Raw genomic sequence first — 27,267 nt, 5'->3', positions numbered from 1 at the left:
GTCCGGTAATTGGAGAATCACTTTCTTTAGATCCACCCAGATGTTTTAAATATAATTTATTCCAGATAAAATGCTAATACTGATTCAAGCCTGCACTTTTAGATCCAGAGCACAGCAATATAACAGAAACAGGGAACAAATTTACATTTACAAACATTTATCACTTATTTACAACAGCACGTGCGCTTTTGCGTCCAAAGTTATCCATAAATCCTCATTGTTTCAACACTCGAAAGTGCCCTTGTTATTCAGAGCCCTTGTGCTCTCCAGCCGTTCCAATTAGTGAATTTGTTGGGCTTGATTAAATTCCACCTCCTGTCAATGTGTGGTTACACCGGTGTGAAGCAAAGATGACAGACTGTTCCCCTTCATTATTTTATCCAACAGACAATTACCACAATGCGATACTGTACACGATGCACATAAAGCTGCCGTTCCATGCAATTAATGCAGAATCGAATCTAAACCTGCACGAGCACAAGCTGAAAGGACGCCACGTCTCAGCTCACTATACTTGAAGCTTTTCAAAGACCTGCATGTTTGCCGAACATATGAAAAGCAATTGAAACAACAAAGGGGGGTCGTGCTACTGTACAGCTTCTTTCCAGGTTTTCCACCGAAATTACTGGTCAGTGACACTGGGCGGTGTATTCACATCTGCTCAGGGTTAAAAGGATGCTGTTTCGCAGCATATTATAAAACCTTATTATAACATTTGTCTTAGAGAAGGTGCAAAATATTGACATAATCGGAACTATAGTCAGGTCTGGTTTTACGCCTCGTTTTGATTTTTACAGATCGAAATTTGTGAATCGACGTTGGCGGGTTTGTGGTCAATAAACAAGCCTGTGAACCCTCTGTGTGGTCACAGGACCACGCTGCCCCGGCAGTGGTTGGCCGAGCGCACTCCTATACGGTGGCGACACTTGAACATTTTGCGTAGCTCGGCGCGGAAGCGGTCGTGGAGCCACGCGTAAAGGAAAGGGTTGCAGCAGGACGAGCTCATGGCGCACAGGTGACAGAGCAGCTGGATGAGCAAGAAGTAGCGCTTGTTGATCAGGTGAATGTCAATGTCTCGCAGCACGTTGAACACGTGAATGGGGAGCCAGCACAATGCAAAGACAGAGACCAAGAGCGCCACCAGGCGGAAGATCTTCCTCTTCCGAGCCTGTTGGGCGCATGTTTGTTTCTGGCTCCTGTGGCCAGGTGCCACACACTTCCTCAGTTTGACAGTTATACAGAGGTAGGACACGAAGACGGCCGAGAGCGGGAGGACGTATGTTACCAGCAGGGTGCTGTACGCGTACGCGCGCCTTTCTTTCTCCTGACCCAACCAGAATTCCTCACAGATGGTGAACCCTTCGCCCTTGAACTCCACGTGGTAGGTGTGCAGGATTGCGGGGCCCACGAGGCCGCAGGAGAGCAGCCAAATGCCGACTAGGACAGAGGCGCAGGTCGCCACAGAGGTGCGCTTCTTCAGCGGGTGGACGGTCGCGTAATATCTGCAACACAGAGCAGCGGCGCACACGTCAGTATCAGAACCAAACAAGGCTCCATCTAACCATTTATTTAACCTTTAAAACAAATTTCTCTATTCGTCTTGAACATGACCCAGAGGTGGGCTGGTTGCAACAGATCTGAGCGGGCTGCAGATGTGTGTGTGCGTGTGTGTGTGTGTGTGTTTGCTGTTTGATTACCACCCACCTGTCCACAGCAATAGCCGTGAGTGTGAAGACTGAAACATAGACTGTGACTGGCTGAATGAGGAACACCACGTAGCACATCGAGCGGCCAAAAACCCACCCGCGGGGATTGAAGGCGTAGGCGAGGGTGAACGGCACGCAGGTCACACACATGAGCATGTCAGAGAAGGCCAGGTTCCCGATGAAGAAGTTGGTGACGTTGTGCATCTTGCGGCTACGGCAGATGACGTAGAGGAGCAGGTAGTTGCCAAAGACCCCCACCACCACCACCAGCACATAAGAGGGGATAATAAGAGGCTTGAACGTCTGCAGCAGCGCCACATCTGCAAACTGGGAGCTGCGGTTGGCCGAGCTGTTGTGCCCGGCAACCTGGTTAATGTGCTGGTCGGTCTGGCTGCTCCCAGCCAGGCTACTCTGATTTCCTTCCATGGCAACAACCTGGACACACAATCACAATGTATTTACAGCTGGAGCTTATCAATGTTCCAGAAGGTCGCATGCTAATCAAATGAATGTTTTCGGTCCAAGAATGAAGGCTACATTTTAACAGTGGGGAGAGGAAATGTTTAATGGAAGGCCATTAGTGGGTGTTTTTGTCGAGGCATTTCACTGTAAGAGTCAGAGACATTGTTAAATGGGTTTTGGCTGTAAAGGTGTATTAGCAAGCGCAGGTAAGAACATCAACATCCTTCCACACAAGTGTTTCTTGAAAATGTCACAACGCACCATCCATTCCATTAATCCCATTAAAGAGCAGGAGAGTTTTCCACGTCATTGGGACATTTATTGAGCGTAACAGGCAGAAATAAAACTGTCTTCTGCATTCGATTATCATCGTGATCGAAGGTCAAACAGCAGCAGGTTTTTTTGCCTGTTCATTGCTGCACATTTCCAACACTTCAGAAATATGGTTCTGACTCTTTATTGTTTCTTTTTAAAACTCTGCACAATCTTTACCACCAATTTTGGCTTAAGTGTCTCCTCTTGATCGACTTCTGCTTGGACTCGTTATTGATCGCTCTTGGTCAGGCAGCCGCTAACTCCCAATTTGACTCCTGCAGTCACCAGCAGACCTTTTCAGATCTGTATTTGTGTCGAAGAAACACGAACGCTGACAACACCTGCCCACAAAACTGCACGTCGGCTGCCCAGATGATCCCAGGGGCCCCAAAACAGAGGTGCAAAACAGCTGCTGCAAACAGTTCAGCATTTATGGGTTAAATTGAGTTTGTGATGGGAATCTAGAGGTGTTGATCATGTTTTAGAATCCTCACCCTCACCCGGCCGTTGCTACTGAAAGGTGAAAACATTGGTCGACTTTTACAGGGATTAAGGTGTAAATGTGCAGAGCGTTCGTGCACAATTGACTCTTATTTATCGTGGAAAGACTATCAGAAGAGAAAAGCTGTATTTGGTGTGAACGTAGCAAATTTAGTTGTGGCCAGAATAATTGTAAAATGGAGAAAGATCTAATACAGTTATTGCAGAGTGTAACAATCCTTTTCAAAAATATCTTGAGCTATTAATTGAAAAGATTTTTTTCCATACTTTAAGCTTATAGCTTTGAGTCTTTAGTGTAAGAATTAACTGTTATAGATTTTGAGGATTCAAAAGTCTTACAGGACGAAAAACTGAACAGTTATTAACATTTTTCTCAATATATTAGTGTTAAAATACAGAAAAACACAATTATGCCATAAAAGGTGAGACATACAGTATGAAAGCTGCATCATTTGACCCCTCATTATGTGTATTTTGTATGTGTAACATTTTTTTTTGAATTACTGGCCAAATGCTGAGGTCTGCAAATCACAGTAAATCAACAAACATGTTGTGAAAATGAGCCAACGTGCAGACAGAAAGCATGCAGCAACTCACCGGCGTTGGTGTTTTTCTGTGAGGACGTCTGGAGCGGAGAGCAACGATCCCCGTGCGCTTGTGCACAGCGAATGAGCTGAAGCCGCTGCTGTTTCAGAAAAAAGAGAGCGTGCACCCAGAGGAAAGATGGGCAGGGAGAGGGATGTCTGATGAGGCGACAGGAAGCCAATAAGATGCTGAAGACCCAACAAAATTCATGCTGGACTTGGTCTTGATTGATCAGTGCTGGCAGACGATGACAGTGGTGGGATTGTTATTGATTAACTTTTTAAAGTGTAATGCTGGAGCTAATGAACGAGGATGGAGCTAAAAGAGACATTTTTGTCCCTCATCAGCTGGGTGAAATGGACAAACCCTGGAAACACAGTCTGAACACAGGGAGAAGTGTGTTATAAACTGCCCGATCGATATTTTCCCTCCTGGATCCACAACCAGACCTGCTGCTTATCAGTACGGCCACGTGTTGCTCTGCCTCTATCGCAGCTCTCAAAAACAGCCGTCCATCATGCAGAATCTCAGGCCGGAATGTTCCATTTACTGGCTCTGAGGTTCTCCACCCAAGGACATGCCTCTTCAAATCTTCTCCTCTGAAAAGCATGTAAATGGCATCTGTGTGTATGTGTGTGTGTGTGTGTGTGTGTGTGTGCGCGTGCGTGCAACAGACATTTCGAGGTCTTCTTTGAAGGGTAAGTGTAGTCTAACAGAAGCGCATCAGTCTTAATTAATGTGTTGCTTTTAAAGAAATGATAAGACACAATATAATTTGACCATATTTAATCTCTTTTGCCTTCTTTTATTTGGTCATAAAAGTAATTGTTTCTTACTGCTGGCTGAGATTAATTATTATTCTTTGAGCCAACCCTGACAAACTAAAGAAGCAAACTGATATGACAAAGGAGATAAAGCTACAAATTCATGTATAAAGGAGAGAAGGGACGAGTCATAACCAGATTTCAGTGTATAAATGTCACATTAAATCCGCATTATTCAAATTAAGGCTTCTTTTGCTATTGCTGAGGAACAGATCCAAGTAATTGAAAGAGAACTAAATTTGCAGGGTTTGATTAAAAACCTCACAGAGGGGAGATTTAGCACCAGTTGCTGACCAGAAATCCATGAAAGTCGCTAAAAGTCAGACTGAAGCTTTTCTTTTTTGCTAAAACATGTTGAGAATTATGTTTATTTTTAGCCGGAGCATCAATTGTCAGTGCCAGACAGCTACTGCGCCTCCTTCAATTTCCTTTAATATGTAAGAATTACGCATAATGTTGCATCTGTTCTATCAAAAAAACCCATCAAATGTCAGCAAAGGAGGACTTCGAGACAGATTTCCATCACTGTAAGGACAATGATGACAGTGTGCAAACTAAACAGGACGGAAGGACGCTGATGGCGTCTGACTAATGGAACCCACATCTTCATAGCAACAGAAGCTGGAAATCAATGAGCCGAGAACATTCGAGACGCCCAAGAGGCCCCTGAAATGCGGCTTCAACCAGAACAATATCACAGGTTCAGAGAAGCTCGACAGGCATCGGCATGTTTGCCAACACTTTTCCATTAAACAGGGCTGGAGCTGCAGGGGCCACGAAACAGAGACGGCAAAGATGGCGGGAATTAAACGTCAGAAAAGTGCAGTTTAATGAACAAATTCTGATTCGGTCTCAAAATATCCCGTGATTAAAAAGCTCCTGCCCTCGTTTGTCGTTGTTCTCTGCTGACACCGATCTCAGCCTTGGTTTTAATTGCATCTGGGTGAAATGAATCTTGCGCTGTTGGATTAACCAATAAACACAATGGTTCCTCACCTCTGAGGAATAATAACATCTGCAAAGATTTGATGTATTACCTTTCTACATAAGATGATCGTTTCTTTGATGTAGCACTCTGTGAGTCTGTGAAATTAAACCTTTTCAATCTTTTGACTCACTAAATACACAAAAAAACCACCTGAGTTTGCTGCCAGAAACACATTTGTTTGTCTCTTTAGTACAGCTAACATTATCCTGCAGTGTTTTCACTGCATCATCAGGCTCCATTTTAGCTGTTTTGACTTGGTGTCACTGTGTGTGTGTGTGTGTGTGTGTGTGTGTCATGCACTCCACTATTGGACCTTGTAGCATCTGTATTCAAATGCAGCCTTGGTTGGAGGAATTGGATTATTATATTCAGCCTCAACAAACAACTTTGGCCTTCAGTATTTCTTATTCCAGCTATTCTGCTGTGTTCTCTGTGCACAGCAAAGACCTCAGTGGTTCTCTGGGGTTTGACTTATTTCCTAACCTGGGAACTTCGTCTGTGGTCTATTCTGTGTGATATGTCTCAGCAGTTGCCATCGTTACATGTGTGTAACCTGCTGCTGTAAAACAGCCTCATCTGCAGGATTCTGCTCTTCAACATAGGTCCTTTCCGATAAATGCAGTGATTCGAGTTGTCTTGTATGGCCACACTGCCTTAAGATGACGTCTCCTCCTTCGAATGTGAAATTGCTGCCTGAAAGCATGATAATAGCCCACTGCATCTCCAGGCCGACATTACGATGGTGCTGATTTGCCACAGGAGAAAAGAACACGAAAGAGTACGTCGATGATTCAGAAAACATGCTCAAGAATTGTCCGAGCATTTGTGTCATATTTAATTGCGTATAGGTTTGTTTTGCTTTACATTCCAGATGTGCAGACAGTGACTCTCTCAGGAGAGAGGGGAAAAACCATTAATGCACATTTACCGCTCAAAGACAAGGCTTTGGGAGCTACTTAAGCATAAATAATTGTCTCTCAGAGACGCAGCAACATGCAGGTTGCAGGAACAGCCTGACACCCTGGACACCAGGGGGCACCTGGATATTGCTTACGAATGAAAACTGTGACAATAAACATAACATCCTTGTTTTATACAGTACATGTTACTTAACATGCACCTTTTATTTTTATTTTCCAGGTTACACACGCAAGTCTTTTGATTTCCTCCTAAAAACTTTGACCGTTCTACCCTCCAAACTAAGCAGCCTGTGGGATGAAGACACGAACGGATGGAGACGTTTGGTCTGTGTTGCCCTGATGCTCTGATCAGGCCCTTCAACCGGCCAGGGTGCAGAAGGGTTTGCTCAGCTGGCTTCTTATCAAGGCCTGCATGGCTTATCTTGTGTTTGGACTGTACCAGAAATGTAATTTATCTCAGCTTGACGGAGGCGGGGGAGACGCAGCCATGTGCCCACTAAAGACAGGACAGAGGAGCCTTAAAGGTATAAATATAAGATTCAGGTAAAAAGCACTCATGGTTCTTTTCTGTAATTGTGCATCGCTAACAAATAAAGCATTTTTTGAAAGAGGATGATTAAAACAGGAGCTGCAAGCGTCGGTTGTTTTGGCTCTACCTAGTGGCCACTCTGATTGGCGCAACAATACCTTATTCCAACGTTTATTGCCTTTTGTCAGAGCTGAGATGGATCCTCTTTAACTTGATTAGAGCACGCTTTACTGCCCCTGAAACCAAGCTAGCAGGCTATTAATGTAATTACGTGAAATGATGAAGGGCTGACTCAACAATTGAGGAATTGCTACCAATTAAACAAATGGGCTTCACCGAAGGGACAATGATGAAAATGTTGCCCCGTAACAAGAGCTGGGGCTCGAAGCCAATAAATTCATCTTTAACGTCCTTCAAGATGCGAGAGGTGCAGAGCTGTCTCCCGCTGACGGGCTTAATGAATCCTTAATGCCGGATCAATAACAAAAACACAGACGCGTGTAAAAGGTCACCGGGCTTTGGTTTTAATTAGTATAAATGGTAAAACAAGGCACTGCGGTCAGTGAAATGTGACGGCCCCATTGAGGTAAAAGGACTGATGGTGTGCTCAGAGCTGGGCCCGGCGTTCACTCGCCTCCGCACAGCTCCAGCAGGATTTTACGGTAGTCTCCCGACGTGTCTCCCTGATAAAACGAGAGGGGGATCAATGAGGCTTCAAAAGGAAGTGCAGGGAATAAACACCCACCAGCACGATAAAGCCTTACTGAAGAATATTAAAAGCATGCATCTTTCAGTGCCTCACCTTGATGAAGGAGTACAGAGTCTTTCCATACGCCTTCAAGAACTCTGCTTTAATGTCCAACATGTCGATCTCTGCCCTGGCAACCATTGTTCTGATAAGAACACTATCTGTGGTGCCCAGCCCCTGAACACACACACACACACACACACACACACACACACACACACACACACACACACACACACACACACACACACACACACACACAGACTGTCAGCATACTGGGTCACACTGCTGGATTTCCCTTCCAGTTCCATTAGCAATCATGGAATATTCACCTTCATTGATTTGTACAAACGTTCTGCAAAGAACGCCGGCTTGTTCCGAATGCATTTCACTGCAAGGCAACAAGGGAGTCACCAAATGGACAAATGTTTGCGATGTTTCTATGGAGGAGCGGAGACGCACCTACGGCCAGAAAGACGTCCTCCAGAGAGCCGGACATCTCCCTCTTGATGCTGTCCTCAATCTCTCTTCCGGAGATCTTTCGATATTCATCAAACACTAAGGGGAGAAGGCGGGCTGCTTAGTGATGAGGTTCCCTTAAACGTTCCCATTTTAACCGCTTGAACATGAAGCAGATACCTCGAAGAAGGTGTTTCCGGTTCCTCACACAAAGAACCGTGAGGAATTTGACCTCGTCCGTGCCCCATCTGGCTTCGCCAGCCTCGAAGATTTCCTGAAGTCACACACAATAAATCTAAAAGAGAGTCCCATGCGAGATGCTGGGAGGTGTATGGAAAGTCTTGCCTTGGCGTCCACAGCAGCCTGGGCCTCATCCACCGTGTCGCTTTCATCGCGACCAGCCTGAAGAGAAGCAGGCAGAAAGTTTTTGGCACAACTGAAAAAAGGAAGTTGATTTTTTGCTAACTTAAGTTTCACTCTGATGTATCTTCAGCTTGATGCATTTCCTAATTCTTGTGGTTCCACTTGCAAAGGTGATGAACTATCGAACATGAGGAAGTGAAAACGTTCTGCATGTTTGTTCCGAACAAACGTGAGGACTTACAGTAAGTAAAGAGACCAAAACTCTGCGGAACATTCCAGATGTGTCCCCGCTCACGTCGTCTTCCAAGGATTTTTCATAGTCTTTCATAAAAAAAAAATACAAAAAATCAAACACACAAGAAATTGTGATAAATATTCATAAAACATTCATTGTTTAAGCAGATTATCACCATCAAATGATCTGCGCTCCGTCTCTGGTGACCTGAAGCGTTGTTTAAACTCTAATGTTGACTGAGAAATGTCAAATTACAAAGTCAAATGTAGTCGGGACAAAATCTGTGCAGTTAGATTCAAGTCAATTCCATTTAAAATTCAAACTTGGGAAAAGTACACGTGATAAAGGGGCATCCGAGAGAAAAACCAAGGAACAAACACACTAGAAATGGTTCAAAGTGTATTCAGACTGAAGATATATTATTTTAGGCAAATTTAAGGAGCAATAGTTGGCTCCAGTTGTGTGAATAGAGGCATCATCGTGTTTGATTTAGACTCTGGGCTTAATTAACTGTCCTTGATCAGGAAATCCGATTTCTTCTGAGTTGTAATCTGTTTAATTATTTAGATAAGTTTTATCTGAAACTCAGGATTTTAATATTTAGATGCTGTTGGTGGGAAACCTATCAGCGTGTCAACAAGATGAATAAATACAGTGGCAGTAAAGGGCCGAACAGACATCAGCAACGGGCCTTCATCAATAATTTATCCAACCTGCTTTTTCCTCATTACGGAGGTTATTGCATTCCCCCACCGTGACCAGAGGCTTTGTCACAGATAGACAATATCAGATATCATACAAAGCCCGGAGGCACCGTCGGACTGGAGACCGTATTATAACCCGTGGTCAGGAATTCTATCCGTCGCCGGACTCCACTCACGTTTCTTGTAGAACGCATTGATGGCTTTAATTTCATCATTCGTCCTTGAGGCGAGAATATCGATGAGACAGGCTTCCTCGGTGCCGGCTCCCTGTGGCAAAGACAGTTGGGTTGTAACCGTCCAAGTCAGCGGTTCCCAAAGGCACGTAACACAAACTCCGAGTTTACATGCGCAGGACTAGAAAAGTGCACCTCAGTGGTGCTGTTGTGCAGTCCAAGATTGGGAAAATGACAAAACAAAACTGGATATTTTGTGTGAAGAATTCACGAGAACCTTAATTGCGTTCTTTAGCTCGTGGGCATCGTACACAGGCGGCAGCATGAGCAGACCCAGAACCACACTTCTGAAGTTCCCGCTCAGCTCCGAGGACAGATCATCAGCCAGGTCCTGCGGGAGGACGAGAACAGACGGCGCTTTAGTCACTGCCGACACACAGACAAACACAAACAAGCACAATCTGCCTTTGGACTGGGTCAATCGGGGCGTTATCCGAGCAGCTGACTTCAGCCATTCCGCTCTCCCTCAGCCGGCGTCTTCCAGGGAGGGTGTGGCTTCTGGAAAAAGACACCGTTTCCCCACAAACTGACACGTGTGAGAACTCGAGGGCGTTGCCGTGACTCAGTCCTTCTGCCTGTCAGGTTTCTACTAACAGGATCCTTCAGCTAACTATCAATATCCATGCTGCATCATGCTGAACTTCCCTGCTCAGTTAATATTTATCTATATAATAACAGAAACTGCAAGAGGGAAGTACATCTCTGCAGAAGCTTCCCACAGCAGATTTAAAGGCTGCTCTCTGTCGCCGTGGGTGTTAGTCAGTTAATGCTCAACAAGATGGAAAACCTGCTTTACATGAAGACACAGAGAGCACGGAAGGGAGAGTGGATAAGAGGTGGCGTGTTGGGTGAAGCTCCCACCTTCCCCAGTGACTGTTTGTAGGCTTCTTTGATGCGCTGCCTCTGGGCGATGGTGCGATGGGCGACGATGGCCATGATAGAGGTCTCGTCGGTGCCTGCGAGATGCAACACCACAGAAACTCAGTCAATCTCTTCCAATTAAAGTCGACCCGGCATCACCGATGCCTCCATGCAACTGATGACACCCCTGCCGGAGTCATGTAGCCAAAAAAAAACCCCGAGTAATTTTTAAAATGTGGTTTGAGTGATAGGGCCTCTTATTTCCTTTCTGCAGATATATAAGAAACATGTCTAGAACTTGTGCTGGTTTTTGTCATTAGCAACAAGAACCACAAGGCCCCCAAAAACAGAAATGATTCAAAACAGGAAAACAATCTTGAGTCAGGGGAAGATGATTATTCTATTACAACTTAACGACATTGACATTCCACCCCATGAATGTGCTGAATGGCCAGAACTCAGGTGGTCAGGAGGTTCCTGTTATGGTTTGCGTGTGATGCAAATCAACATTGGCAGCGGTCACTTTTTGTTTGATCAGCAACGAAAGCACGAACAAATTTCCCTCAGCAGCAGGAGGAAATTTTACAGCAGAGCACAGAGGACGCAGTCAGCAGAGCCAACGTCAGCTGCCATGGCAACACAGGCAGCAAAACTGACTTTCAAACTTTCCAACTGAGGATGGAAATGGCTAAAAATGATATTCCAGTTATATTTTCTTTCCAAGTGCAGATGTGGTGACACTCACCAGCTCCCTTCATGGCGTCTCTGAGCTTCTGGACGTCGGCCTCGGGATTAAAACCAGCCGCCTCGGTCACTGTACCTCGCGTTCCAATCTGGACATAAACCAATCATCAAATACGGGTTTTGCTTAGTTTTTCCACTTTTCTTACCTGAATATTTGAGCTATAATGTGCAGAATGATAAAAAATGTTGGTTTGGTTTATAAAATGATTTTATTTCCTCAAAAGAGCCGTAGTCCAGCCTGGTTTTCTGTTTTAGCCGGTAGGACAGAAAACCCGTGTGGAGTACGACCCTTAAGGACTGGGTTTGAACACCCCTTTAATAGAGAGCTATAATACTAAACACAATATATAACAAAGACAAAGCATAATAATGATCGACAACAGTGAATAAACTTACTGCTGCCATTGTAGGAAAAGTGGAGATTCCCAAACAGGTGGAAGGAAAAGCTAAAAAGAGGAGGTAAAAAAGAGAATTAAATAAACCATAACAGCAATTAGATGCAGTATCCAGTCACAGTTTGGAGCGTGACCTTTGATGACATCAATCGTGCACGCAGTTCAGCCTCACACACAAATGTTGACGGGCTCTCTATTGTCCCTGGGGTTCATCTCATTACTGTGGATTTGTCTGAGCACACCTGTAAATACCCCACAGACAGAGGTGCTGGTGGCAACACCACAGATCTGACAAAACCCACCCCTGTAAATAACGAATGGTGATTAGTCAGAGCAGAGGAAGCCCTGGAGCAGCCCTGGACGACACCCGCACCGCCGACCACTGCCAGGCAAGGTGAGAGGGGACATTTCCAAGTCAAATGAGCAATGTTTTTGGGAAACAGTCTGCGTGTTGATATGCAAATACTGAGCAGGCTGCACACATGAGCACAACAATAGGCAGCAAAGAGCGTGAATAAAGACAATCTAGATCCTGTTGCCTCAGTGGATCTAAATGTAGATCTGCTAAACCAACACTGCAGCAGCCTGGCTGTTTAGAGCCCCAGGCAAAAACAGTTTGCCTCTTAGAGGGGCCAAAAGTCATCTGTATTGAGTGTATACACATGCTGCATACACTTTGTGCTTCTTTACGCACGAGAGTCACCGATTATGTAATAAAAGTGAACGGTTTGAGGACATTGAGCAAGAGCGGTTTTGCCTTAATAAGCAGGTTTTAAAGTTGTGGATACGAAAGCAAATGTACGATTTCTATGGACGTCGCTATAATATAGTTAAAATCTATCAAAAAAACGATCGAAATTCATACGACTCAAGAAGAAAAATGGATAATCCTTCAGACACACCCTGCAGACAGACGACCCACCGCCTCCATTTGAACTCGAATCGCTTAAATGTTGCAAAGCCGCCGGAAACTCAGCAGGAGATGTGTGACTTTAACCTTACCTGTGCTGAAAATAGGATTTAGTATAGTTGAGGCCCGGCGACCGAGAAAAAGCGTCGTTCTGCCAGGAAACTGAAGCTTAATAACTCACAGCTGCGCTCTCGTCCCTCCCACCGGGATGTAAACGTTGACGGGGTCCTCCCATGACGTACTGCTGCACAAATTACGAAAAAGAAATTGATATAACGTTGAAACGTATGTTATATTTATGCATTTTTTTTATTTTTGTTTTACAGCTTACGAAGCAAATTTTCGAAAGTTGACAAAACGTAAACTACTGAAAGTTAGGTTCTCTTTCTCTTCGGTTTAACAGCCCCACCTAGTGGACATCCAGAGGACGTGCTGCTGTAGTATGCCCCACTATTATTACTAATAATCGTAACAACAAAAATGACAATAGTATTTAAGAAAATACCAACGCATTTTGCAGATTGAATGTTAAATGACAGTTGACAGTTACGCAAGGTACAGAACACTGTGATTATTTTGTCAAGAATGAATGACGATTCACTTAAATTTAACAAATTTCCTAACTAGAAAGTCCAACAATCTTCTCCTGGTTGTAGGGTGACGTTTCTTTCAACTCTTATTTGCAGATAATGATGCCAAACTGCTCGGAATGGACTGACAATTAACACTGCGTATACAGTAAATGCTTTGAACGCCACAAATGACCTCATATTCGGGGGGAAGGGACGTGACCAAGAGAACTACATTACCCACAATTCCGCGCATCAACAGCAACAGCTCGGATGTTGCGATATCGCTGGCAGCCAAAGATCGCTGTGGCTGCAGAGATTAGGTGGCAGGGTTGAAACCGCTGCCTTGCGTTATGCTAGATGTGAAATTTAGCGATTCTGGCGACAGTCTCGACACACGAAGGCTGTAATTTCCCCGTCGCGTCTGCGCTTGTTTGTGCTGAATCAAGGCAGCATCGCGCTAAAGCGTTAGCTTACTAAAATAATAGCTTCAACGCAAATGGGAGCAATTAAATAGCTTGACTGGGAGCTATGTGTCATCGAACGACTCGCTTCAGTTGACCGAGGATGGGAAGATTCATTCTGCCAACGCTGACACTGAAGTTACCCGTCGGACACATCGTACTCGGAGGCATTATCTTCAGAGGATAACCTGGATAACCTTACACGAAATGTCATAGCGCGTAAGTAGCTAGCATTTAGCTAGCTTGGCAATGGCTGGACGAGATGCAGAAGTGTCCACCGTTATCAGCAGCAACAGCTAATCATGAACAGCTGGATGGATAGCTAAAGAAATACTTTCTCCGGAGATGCTTTAGCCCCCCGTGGGGTGTAATTCACTTACATAACTAGCCGCGACCGCTCTCACCAACTGGCTTGCCTTGGCAAGTAAATGGGAATTTGCCTAAAAATTTGGGTTGTCTCAACATCATCATCATCATCATCATTATCCTCCTCCTCCCCATAACAGGGAAAGACATTACTGCATGGTACTGTGCTCCAAATGGTTGGTGCACGGGTCGTTTAGGATTCCAATCTGTCCCGCATCATTGTCAGTGCAATAATTCCGTGCACAGGGAACAAGCTGTTCATCTCACATTAACGCCACGAACAGTCCTCTGCCGTCGCCCCGATACCATGAGGAAGTTCTTCGATTCTCGTCGGGAGTTGGTGAGCAGTGGGCCTGGTTCTGGCGGAGGAGGCGGCAGCAGCTCCGGGTCCAGTCATGCAGGCGCCAATTTCGTCGGCAGGGGCTTCACCGTCGGGCGGCACCAGGTCACCGTTGAGGAGATCATCGCTGAAGGTGAGGAGGGTCTGCAGAGGCCAGATGAGGCATTTTGATTAGTTCCACGCATGCTGTGGTCGCCATACATTCGTGATGCATCCTGCACGCTTAATGCATTAATCCATATGCATTAGTCACGTGAAAGAGTGTGGAAATAGCTCTTGGTTTAAAAAGGATGGAGCTTCGTTTCTTTGTGTGGCGCAAACTGCAGTGCCTCTTCTTTCTCTGCCCTTCACTTCAAAAGTTAAATTGTGAATGTTCGAAAATTCAGAGGTCGTTGATGGAAATGGGGACCCACCAAAGAGAAAGCGGTTATTTGATTTAAAACGGGTCATTCTGGGCTTTGGCTGTGGTAAAAACACATTTGATTGTTTTCTTTGTCACTGCACGGATATTTCCTCTCTGTAGACACTGTCAGAACATTCTTAAGTAAAGTAAAGCCATTTCAACATCACGGCAACCTCGACGCCTTGTAATTGTCATCTCAGTAATGCAAGTACAGTATTATAATTGAATAACCATGAATTTGAAAAAGAGAGATGATGCTTTAAGGCTGCACTTACTGTACATCAGCTTCCAAACACCCACCAATCCCCCAGCAGCTCATATAGATTTCATTTCCTGTAATATCTTTGTCATACTTGCCAAGACTGCAATATGACCACCTGTCACCATGACTTGACCTCATCCCATTTCATCCCAGAGCCGTGCGTCTCTTTGGTCTGAGCCGTACCAGATGGTTGGTCCTCAATGTTGGCCTCTATGTAAACCCTGCAGCAATGGCATGACTAATACATGACGCTATAAGGCTGCGCCATTTGGCCGTCGCGAACGTCCGTGTTGATGCAAGGCTGCACTTACTGTCCATGGTTTGAAAGCGACGCGGCGTGCTGCGTCCGGCTTCATACATGTTAATTTAAAAAAAAGGAATCCCGCTGGTGACGCCGTAAATATTGTTTCGGTCTCTTTTACGATCCCGCAGGTGGCTTTGCAATTGTGTTTCTTGTCCGAACAAACCAAGGGGTGCGTTGTGCCCTGAAGAGGATGTATGTCAACAACGAACACGACCTGCAGGTGTGCAAACACGAGATTCAAATAATGGTGAGTTTTTTACCCTAAATGAGCTAATGTGATGATAAAGATGATGATGATTATTGTTATTATAAACCACATGTGAAGAGCTGTGACAAAACAAGCCGTTGGTTGTGCAGGGAGGGTTCTACTTTATTTACTCATCTGGTTCTGGGGGGGGGGGGCTGTTTTGATAGTATTGTTTTACAGGTTCTGCTCTCCTCCTGAGAGATCTTGTGGAATGTTGTATGAACATCAGTACTTAAAAGGGGCACTTTGTTGTCATTGGAAAGTTGTCTTTGTCCGCCATTCTGATATTATCATCATCATCATCAAATAGAAGCAAATAGCATCTGGTTCAAATAAAAACTACAGAATAACTATAATAAAAATGAAAAAAAATACATTCACTAATGTGAAATGGGAAGCTGTTTGTTCAATAAACACCATAAATGAAATCCCCTTTTCCATCTTTTAAAACTATTTTAGTGGACGGTCTGTTCTGTTGCTTTGGGATGTAACTGACTAAAGTTGTCCCAGATTTTCTTTTAGCTTTTGCTGAGAACATCCAATAAATCAGGAGCCGCTGATTCCAGCATTCCTAATGGCAAATAGCGGACAAACGAGCTAGCAATGTAGCTGCAGTATGGTTATGGTTGTGGAGGAGGACTTTTAAATGAATTCTTAGTATTAGAAGAAGCTGATAGAGGGCTGCCAAACCTGGACCGCTGAGTTCTTCTTGTTTTTAACATCTCCTTGATCAAAACCACCCTTTCATCTGTCAAAACCATGAAGGAACCCTAGGTTATTTTAAAACATTTTGCTCTTTTATGCCTAGGAAACATTCAGGAAGGAAGGAAGCGGTGGTCCAATTACAGAAAAGTAGCTGAATATAAACATTGAGCAGACAAACAGCTCTGCTCCTTCTTTGAATGCAACACTTGGAGAGCTCTACTTTGCTTAAAAGATCACTGTTTGGTCCTGTTTACCATCTGAAATGCTTTTCAGGGAGCGACTGGCTTTGAGATGGCATCATCGGCTCAGAATACTGTAATAACCTCAGATCTCCCACAGCAATTTTGCTTTGCTCCCTCCGAGGAAAACCTTTGACTTTGTGTCCCACCTTTCAACGCACAGCCACATGCTAACGCTCACATCTGTGTGCCCCTGCAGAAAGACCTCGTTGGTCACAAGAACATCGTGGGCTACCTGGATTCCAGCATCACGGCTATGGGATCAAGAGATGTGTGGGAGGTTTTTATACTTATGGACTTCTGCAAAGGTGAGTAAGAAAGGCCGCATCTCATTATGGCCTAGTTAAACATCGTTTTGTATAACCTTGCTTTTCCAGGAGGTCAGGTGGTCAATTTGATGAATCAGAGGCTGCAGACGGGCTTCACGGAGGCCGAAGTGCTGCAGATCTTCTGTGACACCTGCGAGGCCGTTTCCAAGCTTCACCAGCGCAAGACGCCCATCGTGCACAGAGACCTTAAGGTGACGCGTCTGACCGCCTCGCGGATGGAGGTCCGCGCTGAAGCACTGATGTCTGGCATATCCACAGGTGGAGAACATCCTCCTGCACGACAAGGGTCATTATGTGCTGTGCGACTTCGGCAGCGCCACCAACAGGTTTCAGAACCCGCAGACTGAGGGGGTGACGGCTGTGGAGGAAGAGATCAAAAAGTGGGTGCTGCCTTTTTTCCCCCCTTTCGCCTTCCTGCTCACCAGCACTGTAACTGCAGGAGGTGACGGTGTCAGAAATAAACCACGGCCCATAAACGCATCGCCCGGCTCCCTTATGTTCCGGAATAGATGTTCCATTCTGTTGAAAATATTAGTTTAAATTGAACTAATTTATTTAGTTCTGTCCTTCCAAATGTCTCCTGCAGGTACACCACTCTGTCATATCGAGCCCCCGAGATGGTGAATCTCTACAACAACAAGATCATCACCACAAAAGCAGATATCTGGGTGAGTGAGACCCTCCTGTTGAAAATACAGCAGTACCTGGATCTGCTGTGACTCGGTGTGCTCTGGTGTTTGTTCTACCGTCCTTTACGTTTGTCTGTGTGACGGGTTCACGCCTGCTTTGCTCTCCCAGGCTCTGGGATGTTTGCTGTACAAGTTGTGCTTCTTCACGCTGCCGTTTGGTGAAAGCCAGGTGGCCATCTGTGACGGCAGTTTCACCATACCAGACAACTCCCGCTACTCCTATGATCTGCACTGCCTTATGCGTGAGTTTGAACTACTTCACTTTGTGTTTTTGTTTTGTTTTTGTTTTTTTAAAAAAAAACTTTTTAGATTGTAGTCTTAATGTGTTCCTGTTAATGCTTTTTTTTTTAGGATACATGTTGGAACCAGATCCAGACAAAAGGCCAGACATCTACCAGGTGTCCTATTTTGCTTTTAAACTAGCTCAGCGGACATGCCCGGTTCAGAATGTGAAGGTCAGTCACTCTCAGCACCCAAGTCAGCTGAAACAAGTGCATTTGCTTGGTTTTCTCTCGTCAGGAATTCGCACATTCTCTGACCGACCAACCAGCTGGTTGAAGCAAGAAGCGTCTGATCATGAATGTGCTGCGACGTGCATTTGTGACATTGTGGGGGTTGTAAAAATTACACTTCTTTGCCTTTTCTCTATAATGTAGAATTCTGCTCTTCCTCTGAAACTTCCCGAGCCTGTCAAAGCGAGTGAAGCCGCAGCAGCAAAGAAGAGCCAGACGAAGCCCAGGCAAGCATTTTAAGGGCTCACTCACACTCTTGTAGTGTTTGCCATCATTAACACAAAGACCAAAATGTTCTTTTTTTGTTTAGTAGATTGACAGATCCAATTCCAACTACTGAAACTTCCATCACCCCTCGCCAGAGGCCCAAAGCGGTCCATACCCCGCCTGCTGCTGGCATCCTACCCATCCAGCCTGCTGCTCTCACCCCTCGCAAGCGAGCTAATCTCCCCGGTGGTGGAGCTCAGCCTGTGGGTACGTGCACACTTCCCCTTTATGTTGCAGGATAATGAGACCGGGCTTTTGAATGAAGATGCAAATAAAGACGGGAACCTTTATCTGCACGTTGAGTCTTGCAAATCTCAACAGGAGCAGATCAAGTACGTAGGTGAAGCCTGGGACAAATTAAAGCCAGCGAACCGCAGACCTGCAGACCTCTGACTAATTACTTTAATATCACTTATCAGCACCCAACAGATTCTGCGACCCTCTTTTCTAAATTAAATTAAAGTGTTTTAAAACTGATATGTCTTTATTTCTGCCCTGATATTCAAATTGTTCTATGCCTTTTTAAAAAAATAAAAATTGATGTATCATATATACCTAATCTAATTCCCGCAGGCGCCAGCTTGGACCTCTCTCAGCCGGCTGCAGCCTTGCAGTCTCAGAAGGTCCAACCTGCAGCTGTGCCGCTCCTGCCACAGAACAACTCTACTCAGGCTGCTGCAGCTCCACAGAAACAGGTACGGACCAAAACACACTCATTAAATTATTGTCCGCATTACAGGCTATTTAAGGTCAAGTCCTAATGTCTGTTTGACAGCCAGTGGAGCCGGCAGAGACTCCGACAGCACCCACAGTCGCGTCGCCTCCGACCAAGGCTGAGGTCCAACCACAGGCCCAGTCAGTAGCTCAGCAACAGACCACACCTCCGTCTGTGGTCGGCACCACATCACAGCAGGCGGCCCAGACTCCATCGAGCCCCGCCCCGCCTCAGCGCCCTGCGCGACGCAAGCAGCCGGGGCCAGCTCAGCAGCCCGCCGCTCAGCCTTCGCCCAGCAAGGCGCCCTCTGGGCAGCCTCCTGCACCTCTGCAGCAGCAGAGCGCTCAGCCCACCTTAGCTGACGCCAGTCAAAAAGAGGCTGAGATGGTGAGTTTCCCTTTGGTCAGCAGCCATCTGCAAACATCCCCGCAGGTCGGAGCTTTAACATCCCCTTTAAACAGACTCCTCCTGCGTCTCCCAAGACAACCAAAGGCCATCAACACCAACTGAGTGATGCTGCGGCGAGCGCTGTTGCTGGAAATGTAGTGAGCGATGGTTCAAGGCAGCCACAAGAAGCTAATGGAAACGCCGCCCTCGAGCAGTAAGAGCCGTCCACACGAGAAATGCTTCAAATATAGATCCAGCCCCGTGACCTCTTGATTTTTCTACATGTAGATCTCTTCCCTCTGAACCGCGCCCCTCCCAGCCTGTTCTTCTTGATGTCGGTGATGTTGGACAGGACCAAAGCAAAGCTGGAGCCGCTCTACTAGCATCTGGCGGTGCCGCCACGCAGCCCGCGTGGAACCCGTTCGACGACGACGACTTTGCAAACCTCCCTGCAGAAGAATTCACAGCAGAGGACAGAAAACCTGCTGGTCAGGATTGTTTGTGCTCATCTCTTTCTTCCAGAGTACAGATGAGTTAACATACTGTCTGTACTGTCTGTACTGTCCTTCTAGACCGTCCCTCAGAACTACAGCACACTCCCTGCGAGGAGTTGATACCTGGCCTGCAGACCTCGAGCGTGGACAGTACACCTCAAGAAGATGGTAAAGTGCTTCCTCCTCATCCTGAACACTCTTTTACTTTTTCCTCTCCACATTTATCTCTTTAAAGATTCAAGTCCGCTTCAACAAATCTGTGCTGGTTTTATGCGTAAATGATATATTTTGTTTGAAATATAACGAAGGTGTTTCCCGTGTTCTAGTTGAAAGACCATCCACTATTGTCGATGTTGATTCTGGAAACTCCTTGTTAGTCGTGCCTGATCCTTTTGGTACTCTTGACATGCCGGATGCACACGGTAAGTTTCATTCTTTACACTCTCAATGCTTTCATTTGCAGTTCCTCCGAGTGGTTTTCCTTCACCGCTTGTTGCTCGATGCCTTTTTAGAGAAGCTGATCGAAGGGCTCAAGTCCCCAGACACGTCTTCTCTCATGCTTCCGGACCTTTTGTCTTTGTCTGATCCCTTCAGCGGTTCTGTGGAAGAGTCCGTACAAGGTGTGAGCCTTTAAACACATTAACTGCGTCTTCTTTGGCTGCACACAGATGCTGTAATTGAGACGCTGTAACATGGAAAATGTTTAGGGGAGGAGGTTGGATTGTTGAATGGCGATCGATCTGAGATCCATGTGTCTGTTCTGGTTCCCTTCTACCCGCCTCAGACCCTCTCACCGCAGAGGACTCTCTGCTGGGCTGCTCCCTGGTCTCTGCTCCGTCCGGCCCGCTGGCTGAGAACAGCGCCACCTGCTCCCTCTCCTCCGCTCCCACCTCAGCCGCCTCCGTTCTGGATGAGTTCAGCCTGTTGTCTGGAGACTCCACTCAGCAGAAAGCAGGTGAGCAGGATAAAACTGATCAGCTTTAAAAGAAACAGGTGCCGCAGCACCTGTTCAGCTGGAAGTGAACCCTCATCTCCTTCCAAGATGGCTCCAACTGTTCACCTGTACAGGGAGTTTTTCCATCTGCAGTATTTGAGCTGTGGTGTTTGGGTTCTACCCACATTTTTTCTGCCCCTGCAGATTCATCTTTCCTGATCTCCGACTTTGAGCCCCAGCAGGCCGGTGCAGAGGTGGGCACAGAGGATGAGTTCGACCCCATCCCCGTCACGGGCCGGAAGAACTCCCAAGGTGAGTCTCTAACTTGTCTATGGTTGACAGAAGGGTCAGGCTAATGACAGGATTGGCTCCCTGCTCCATTTGAAAGCCTAAAATTAAAGGCTAAGTCCACCCCAGTCAAATGGACTGAGCCATAATGTTCTCCATCCAGTAGTTTCGCTAAGCTTTGCTGCCTCGCAAATATTTTGAGGGCTGAAGATTTCACCCATCCCCCCCCCATTGGCCTGCAAACGAGACATTAATAACTGAATTGAGTTTTTCTGTGAACATTCAAAGATATGTTTCAGCGATTAAATGGGTAAATTCTTCTCCCTGTTTCTCTCTCTGCCTCACCCTCCCCTTTCCTTACTGCTGTCTTTGCTTGTTGTGACCCCCCCTGCTCTTCTGCTCCCCTCTCCCCTTCTGTTTGCCTCCTCGTCTCGTCTCGCCCCCCCTTGTCTCTCCCGGCCAGTTTCAGGAGGCCACTCTCGTAGTAACAGTGGCGGCTCTGAATCCAGCCTGCCCAGCTTGGCGCGCTCCCTGCTGCTGGTGGACCAGCTCATCGACTTGTAGGCTCCCCTCACCCCCTCAGTAGACGCAGTAACATGGATCATAGACTGGCGTAGCATAAACGGCAATCAAGCTCTGTTGTCACCGCTCGCTTCCCGCACCCCCCCACTCTCATTCTCAGCTTTCTGTCCTCTATCATCGCCACCTTCTCCTCCGTACATATCATATTCTCTGGCCTGTCTTCACCTCTCTCATCTCCGTCCATCACTTGTTGTCCTTCTCGTCCGTCCATCTCGTGTCACTTCCTGGTTAGGAGTGACCAGTGTACTAATATCATGAAGAACCACGTCGCCTGTCAATCAGGAAATAATATTAATATCCTGTTTGTTAGAACATATTGCATTTCGTCTACTAGCAAACAATAGAATATCATTGTTGTAATGTATAATAGGCATAGTTATCAGTGGTTGTAGTTATGTTATTATGGTGCACAAGTGGATTTGTTGTCGTTTTAGCATTTTAAATTGTCCTCCCTAGATTTATTTGCACATTTAAAAAAAACAAAAAAAAACACTGGAAATTTAAACAAGCATTCCTACAAATGAGGTCATGTTCCTTCTATAAAGGGAAACATCATCCCGTAGCCTGATTTGCACAGCAGCATGAAGCGTTGCCTATTTTCAGTCGGAACGTCCTGAACTATTTCAAAGTGATCAGAAGGGAAACGGCCCGAGAGCCAAACAGCTGTGACCGAGTGACTTAGGTGGGTTATTGTGACAAAGAAAAAGAGCAAAGCACCGTCCAATAACCCGCGAAGCGTCCTGAGCGCTCAGATTAACGGCAAAATAAAATGTCAGGTCGTTTACAGGCAACTTGACTTGGTGTCAAATGAGGACCTTTGATTTCTGAGCTTATTTTTTAAAATAAACTACACTTTAAGGCAAAGACGTAGAATATTTTGGAATTAAATGACCGTCAGTGGTTGAGCAGCGTTTATAGCAGCGTGTCACATCTGTAGAAAATGCATAAAACCATGGAAATACTTTGGAAAAACCAACGTATTGGAACCACAAAAGCAGGCGAAAGGCTCTTCACCACTCGTTTTACCATTTTAGCACTTAAACGATCAAACACGCCATTTTAAATCCGAGTATGTATCCACACCGCTGTTTTAATTCGTGCAGTCCTTCCTACATTCCTGACATGCGTTTACTCTTATTTTATATAAATATACGACACCCCTGAGGCCTCTTTTCCCATGTATATATCTAGTCATTGCCATGAAGCTTTACTTGTGGAAACCTTATTGCTTAATATGTGAAGTCTCATATATATATCTATATACAACATGTATATATAAATATAGATAAATATATGAATGGAAAATGACATTGTTCTCCTGTTAATAAATGTTAATATTAATAGAGTGATAGAGAATGAATGTAAGAAATGAATATTAGTCTATAATAAAAAATATATATGATTCCTAACACCATTATCGCTGAGTAATATTGAAGAATATATCAATATTTCATTCCTGTACGTGGAACTGTATGTGGAGAGTTTTTTTTTTTTCTTGGTTCTATCTACTCGGTCATTGTCGTACATTGCAATGTATAGATGATAATCCCAGTATTTGTTCATCTTGGAGATTAGGCTGGATCCACTGTCTGTGAAAGAAAACTAAAAAAAAGCCTGTGTTGTGTATGTTAACATGGACTGATGATGGATTCTGTTTTCATTCCGAGCAGTTTCCCCTCATTTCTGTTGCGTTTCATCCCTGACTAGAACCTTTTCCCTCCTCTGTTCTGCCAGTTGTAGTGCTCACAGTTCATATCTTTAAAAAAAAAAAGCATGGCAGTGTTGTTGAATGTCATGTTTCTGTGCGTTGGTGAACAGTGTTATCGATAAATGAGTGTGCGTGTGCGTGCGTGCGTGCGGAGTTGGAATTGTTGGACTTTTCTTTCCCCTCCAGTAGCCTACTTGTGTTGTTGTTTGCTGCAAATATGGCGACGTGGGCAGCGTTGTCATTAAAATCTCTCCTGAAAGCACAGTCGCTCCTTCTCCCCTCTCTTGAATCCTCTCAGGAAGTCGCGGCGACGTGAGCGTGGGACACGAGTGTGGCCAGCGCGTCGGGGCTCTGTTTGTCTGCCGGAACAATTGTGATTAGATGACGTTTAAAGGGCCAGTACGCCCCGAGAGCCACCGACATGGGAGGAAAATTAAGGGAACGCTTGAATTGTTGGAGTTTGGGTGTAATTTTGGTGGACTAAATACAAGGCAGTGCTGCCAGGGACCAAAATAAAGCGAGGCATTGTTCAACACTTTTAGCCTACAGATCCACTCCCAAAGACAGGGTCAATGATTAAAATGTGAAAATGAGCAGAAAATGAAGGCGGTCTTTATTGTCACGAGCATCAAATGCTGACGCCCATAGAGGTCTAGACTGGTGCTGCGCGGGGGTGAGAGGCGTCGCACTTTTATCCTACTGCAGCAATCGGCATCAGCGTTGAGAAGGAAATCTTTCTTTCCCTAAGCAGATGCACAAGTTAGCGACGGCTCCTTGAGTTCTATCATTCTGAAGAGGTTGACAGCCCCTCAGGACGGGCGTGACAATGCCTTCTTGACTTTAGGGTTCAAGACAGCCGCTACCAACAGCAATAAATTAAGGATCCAACAATAGAAAAGCAGCTGCACAGTAGTTGAAGTGCACCAGAAGACTATAAATCACAACTCATTGGGATCAAATGTGAGTCGCTGATTCCAAGTCCTGCAATTGTAATGGAGGGTAGTTCAGGCTCCTGATTTCGGTTTGGATATGACAGTAGGTACTGCATGTGAACAAGTTTAGGGTCTTTTATGCTTCGAACCTATGCAACTGCAGAGCTTCTCCTGCCTGTGGCCTCCAGAGTGCTGTTGCAATTGGAAAAACAGAGCAGGCATTCTTCAACGTGACAGAGAAGCCCCTCATTAGTTTCCCCCGTTTCTTTTCACCATGGAGGGAAGTTGTGGATTACCTGATCCTGTTTAGGTGTTTTCATGGCCCAAACGTGCGTCCGCTGTGTTGTTGTGTGCTCCTTCTATTTTTGTGATATAATTCAAGAATTAAAAGCGTTACTGAAATAAAACAAAAAGTGAAGTCAATGTGTTGAGTATTGATTTCATGATTTTGTATCTTTTATCAACAACAGACGGTTGTTGAACTGCCTGTTGATTCCATACCTTACTTGCATATACATTCGACTTGTTTTACCTTCCCTCGCCGCCAGAGGGCACCGTCGCTCTCTTTTCTGTATTAGAGTTATTATGCTTGAATAAAAGCCTGGGCTATTTCTGAGACAACCTATACTCAGTATAGATTACACTTTAGAAATATTATTTAATATATCTCAATACAACCTCTATAACTCAGGATGAACACTGGAGATATAATGTGATGATGTGCACCTCATAATTTAACTGAAATCAGTACATGGGCAGGATATCAAATGTGTGCTGTGGGTTCATTACATTTAATTGAACTAATTTGTTGTATTTTTTCAAACTGGAATGCTGTTATTTCATGTTTGTGTGACATTCCACCGTCTCTCCCACATGCAGACCTGCAGGGGGCGCTCAACGCTAATGTGCTGCGGGCTGCAGGGGCCTCGGTGCATTTCACTGGCGACAGTCCGCAGAGCAACGCTGCACGTAACAAACACATGTTGCCAACAGAGGAGCGCAGCACACAGCTTAACACAAAACCAGCTGCTTCCACCGGTCTGGATTTTCTGCCTGTCAAAGCTCCAGACAGCCCAGTCACCTCTGATGTCTTCCAGCTGGCCCCTTTTAAAACGCCAACAAAAGGCAACGCGTCCAGCGGCGCCGCCTTCTCTGCGTCCCATAAACCGAGCGAGACGTTTGATATTTTTCTGCAGGCACCATTTGGAAAGAAGCAGGAAACCACCAAAACTGTCTCCGGTATCACTCACATGTTCAAGGAGACCCAGTCCATCGAACCCTGTCAACTGGTCCCGGCGCCCTCCCCTGCCACGGCTCGGTCTCGTGACCTCCGGCCCCCTTTGGGGCAGGTAGAGACGCCACTGCCCCAGCAGGCCGTGACCGTCCACCGGGTGGTGTCCAGGATCGGTCAGCAGGCTGCGGTTAGCTCCGTGGCTGTGGGGCCTCTGCATGCCTGGACCGTCGGGGGAAGAGCCCTGGAAGACCCGTTTACTGCTGCGCCGTTTCAGCCCAGGTCCTCACACCAGAAACCTTGATGCAGTCTGACAAAATACTTGTTTTTATGCCCAGAGCCAAAGTATGATGAAGTGCAGTGTTAGCCAGGTGCTTAGTAATAGTCTGGCGTGGTCATTTTCTAATACGTTGCTTCCAAAAAAACCACCAACGGGCTTGAAAAGCAAACAAGATTTGACTGAAATGTAAACTTTAAGCTTCAATTTAAAGAGATCCTATGTTGTTGAGGTCACAAGGGACCTGACTGCACCTCTGTGGTGGGAATGCTTGCAGGACTAAGATGGTTAAATGACCGTTATTTAGCTTTAAAGTTCTACCTCAGTTATGAGAACGCAACAACTCTGTTCTCCTCAAAAAAAACTGCTTAAAGTTGAGTGTACCTGACCACCATTAGTATGATAATACTGAAAAGGACACTTTTAGGATTGTGTCCTGCTTGTGTTCTATTGGAAGAGCAATTTTTCCTTTTGAGCTATAGCGTAAACCACCGACAGGGGGCGATAAAGTTCGATAACGGTTTTATTTTGTGGATTTTATCCAAAAAAAGGGACAGCTTTTTAAAAAAGAGGCATTATAGAAAGCATTCCATTCATCCTATTTAAAAGCAAATTATGGTTTGAGTTAAATATGTCTGTATTGTTTTAAATGTACCAATCGCACACAGGTCGTGCCTTTAATATCTGTTGCATCATCGCCCACATTTGATTCTGAGAAATTATTGCAAAATGTGACGTATTTTACAAAATACTTTCAGAAAAAATGCTTTCAGAAAAGAGTCATGCATCGTTTGTTTTCCACGTCAAACTCCACTACAGATAATTCCATTCATTCAAATGTTGCTGACTCTTATTTGTAAATCGCTTTATGTTTTCTTGAATTTAAATGATGCTTATCACAAAAGCAGTGCTGAGGAGAGGGGAAAAAGCAGCTTTTTAGTATTTCAAAGTGTATTTATCTCATTTTGCTTCGTACTCTGGCACAGACTGGAATTTTGTAAACCTGGCTGCCTTTCCTATCGGTGTTATGTTGTATTATCCAGCTAACGGCGTGTAAAGCATTAAAAATGTAAACTTTTAATAAAGGAACCTAGACATTGTGACATTTTGGTCCTTTCTTTGGAGTGTTTCCGCTATGCTTGATGATCTCGGTCTCATCCCAATAAAAAAAGCAGTTCAGAGGAGGCGAAGACATTTACAGCAGCAACTTTCCACTAAGATTCCGATTGCACTGGTTTTACTTACTGAAGGTTGTGCAGATTTAGGAGCTTACGGGAGAAAATGGTGGTGGGGAGGCAATAAAAGCACAATTTGGCCCGGGCTGTAATCCAGCTCAACATACTTTACAACTTTAAACTCCAGGAAAAGTCACTCTGTCTTTTCCTTCTGTGATATGTGATCATATACAAGCTGGATTTTTTTTTTTTAACATGCACGTGGAATAAAATCAAGTATTTGGGGGCCAAATTACGGCAGAGCTGCAAAAATCCCTCGCACCAGCGTTTATTTATGACAGACCGTGAAACGACTGAAGTCCAAAT

The 27,267-nt window shown here is 45.2% G+C and overlaps 3 protein-coding genes across 10 annotated transcripts; 1 reads left to right on the top strand and 2 right to left on the bottom strand.

Moving 5' to 3' along the window:
- Positions 1–39: 39 nt before the first annotated feature.
- prlhr2b (prolactin releasing hormone receptor 2b) lies at positions 40–3,905 on the bottom strand. 2 transcript variants are annotated; one of them, XM_057018618.1, is made up of 3 exons: positions 3,582–3,905; positions 1,804–2,141; positions 40–1,502 (listed from the first exon to the last, which is right to left on the bottom strand). In XM_057018618.1, exons 2-3 carry the CDS (start codon positions 2,130–2,132, stop codon positions 866–868), a joined length of 966 nt encoding a protein of 321 aa, XP_056874598.1. In that variant the 5' UTR covers positions 2,133–2,141; positions 3,582–3,905; the 3' UTR covers positions 40–865. The 2 variants fall into 2 exon arrangements, with proteins under 2 accessions (XP_056874598.1, XP_056874597.1); XM_057018617.1 differs by having other exon boundaries at positions 1,705–2,141; positions 3,582–3,902.
- Positions 3,906–7,333: 3,428 nt separating this feature from the next.
- Positions 7,334–12,712, bottom strand: anxa4 (annexin A4). The gene is made up of 13 exons (XM_057019317.1): positions 12,575–12,712; positions 11,574–11,623; positions 11,179–11,266; positions 10,434–10,528; positions 9,790–9,903; positions 9,516–9,606; positions 8,642–8,721; positions 8,383–8,439; positions 8,218–8,311; positions 8,041–8,136; positions 7,911–7,969; positions 7,633–7,755; positions 7,334–7,513 (listed from the first exon to the last, which is right to left on the bottom strand). The coding sequence occupies exons 2-13, from the start codon at positions 11,580–11,582 to the stop codon at positions 7,457–7,459; spliced, it is 963 nt and encodes a 320-aa protein (XP_056875297.1). The 5' UTR covers positions 11,583–11,623; positions 12,575–12,712; the 3' UTR covers positions 7,334–7,456.
- Positions 12,713–13,283: 571 nt separating this feature from the next.
- Positions 13,284–26,829, top strand: LOC130517430 (AP2-associated protein kinase 1-like). 7 transcript variants are annotated; one of them, XM_057019300.1, is made up of 21 exons: positions 13,284–13,734; positions 14,128–14,354; positions 15,319–15,437; positions 16,581–16,689; positions 16,759–16,901; positions 16,969–17,090; positions 17,297–17,378; positions 17,509–17,641; positions 17,751–17,854; positions 18,056–18,138; positions 18,222–18,385; positions 18,752–18,873; positions 18,954–19,280; positions 19,355–19,494; positions 19,569–19,768; positions 19,853–19,942; positions 20,101–20,196; positions 20,287–20,394; positions 20,559–20,729; positions 20,913–21,020; positions 25,098–26,829. In XM_057019300.1, the coding sequence occupies exons 2-21, from the start codon at positions 14,189–14,191 to the stop codon at positions 25,751–25,753; spliced, it is 3,243 nt and encodes a 1,080-aa protein (XP_056875280.1). In that variant the 5' UTR covers positions 13,284–13,734; positions 14,128–14,188; the 3' UTR covers positions 25,754–26,829. The 7 variants fall into 7 exon arrangements, with proteins under 7 accessions (XP_056875280.1, XP_056875281.1, XP_056875282.1 ...); XM_057019301.1 differs by having other exon boundaries at positions 13,284–14,354; positions 18,225–18,385; XM_057019302.1 differs by having other exon boundaries at positions 13,284–14,354; positions 19,376–19,494.
- Positions 26,830–27,267: the final 438 nt, after the last annotated feature.

The sequence above is a fragment of the Takifugu flavidus genome, chromosome 20, assembly GCF_003711565.1.
Source record: "Takifugu flavidus isolate HTHZ2018 chromosome 20, ASM371156v2, whole genome shotgun sequence".
NCBI classification, from domain to species: domain Eukaryota; kingdom Metazoa; phylum Chordata; class Actinopteri; order Tetraodontiformes; family Tetraodontidae; genus Takifugu; species Takifugu flavidus.
Note: the sequence above shows the minus strand (reverse complement) of the source record. Positions and strands in the feature narration are given on the sequence as shown.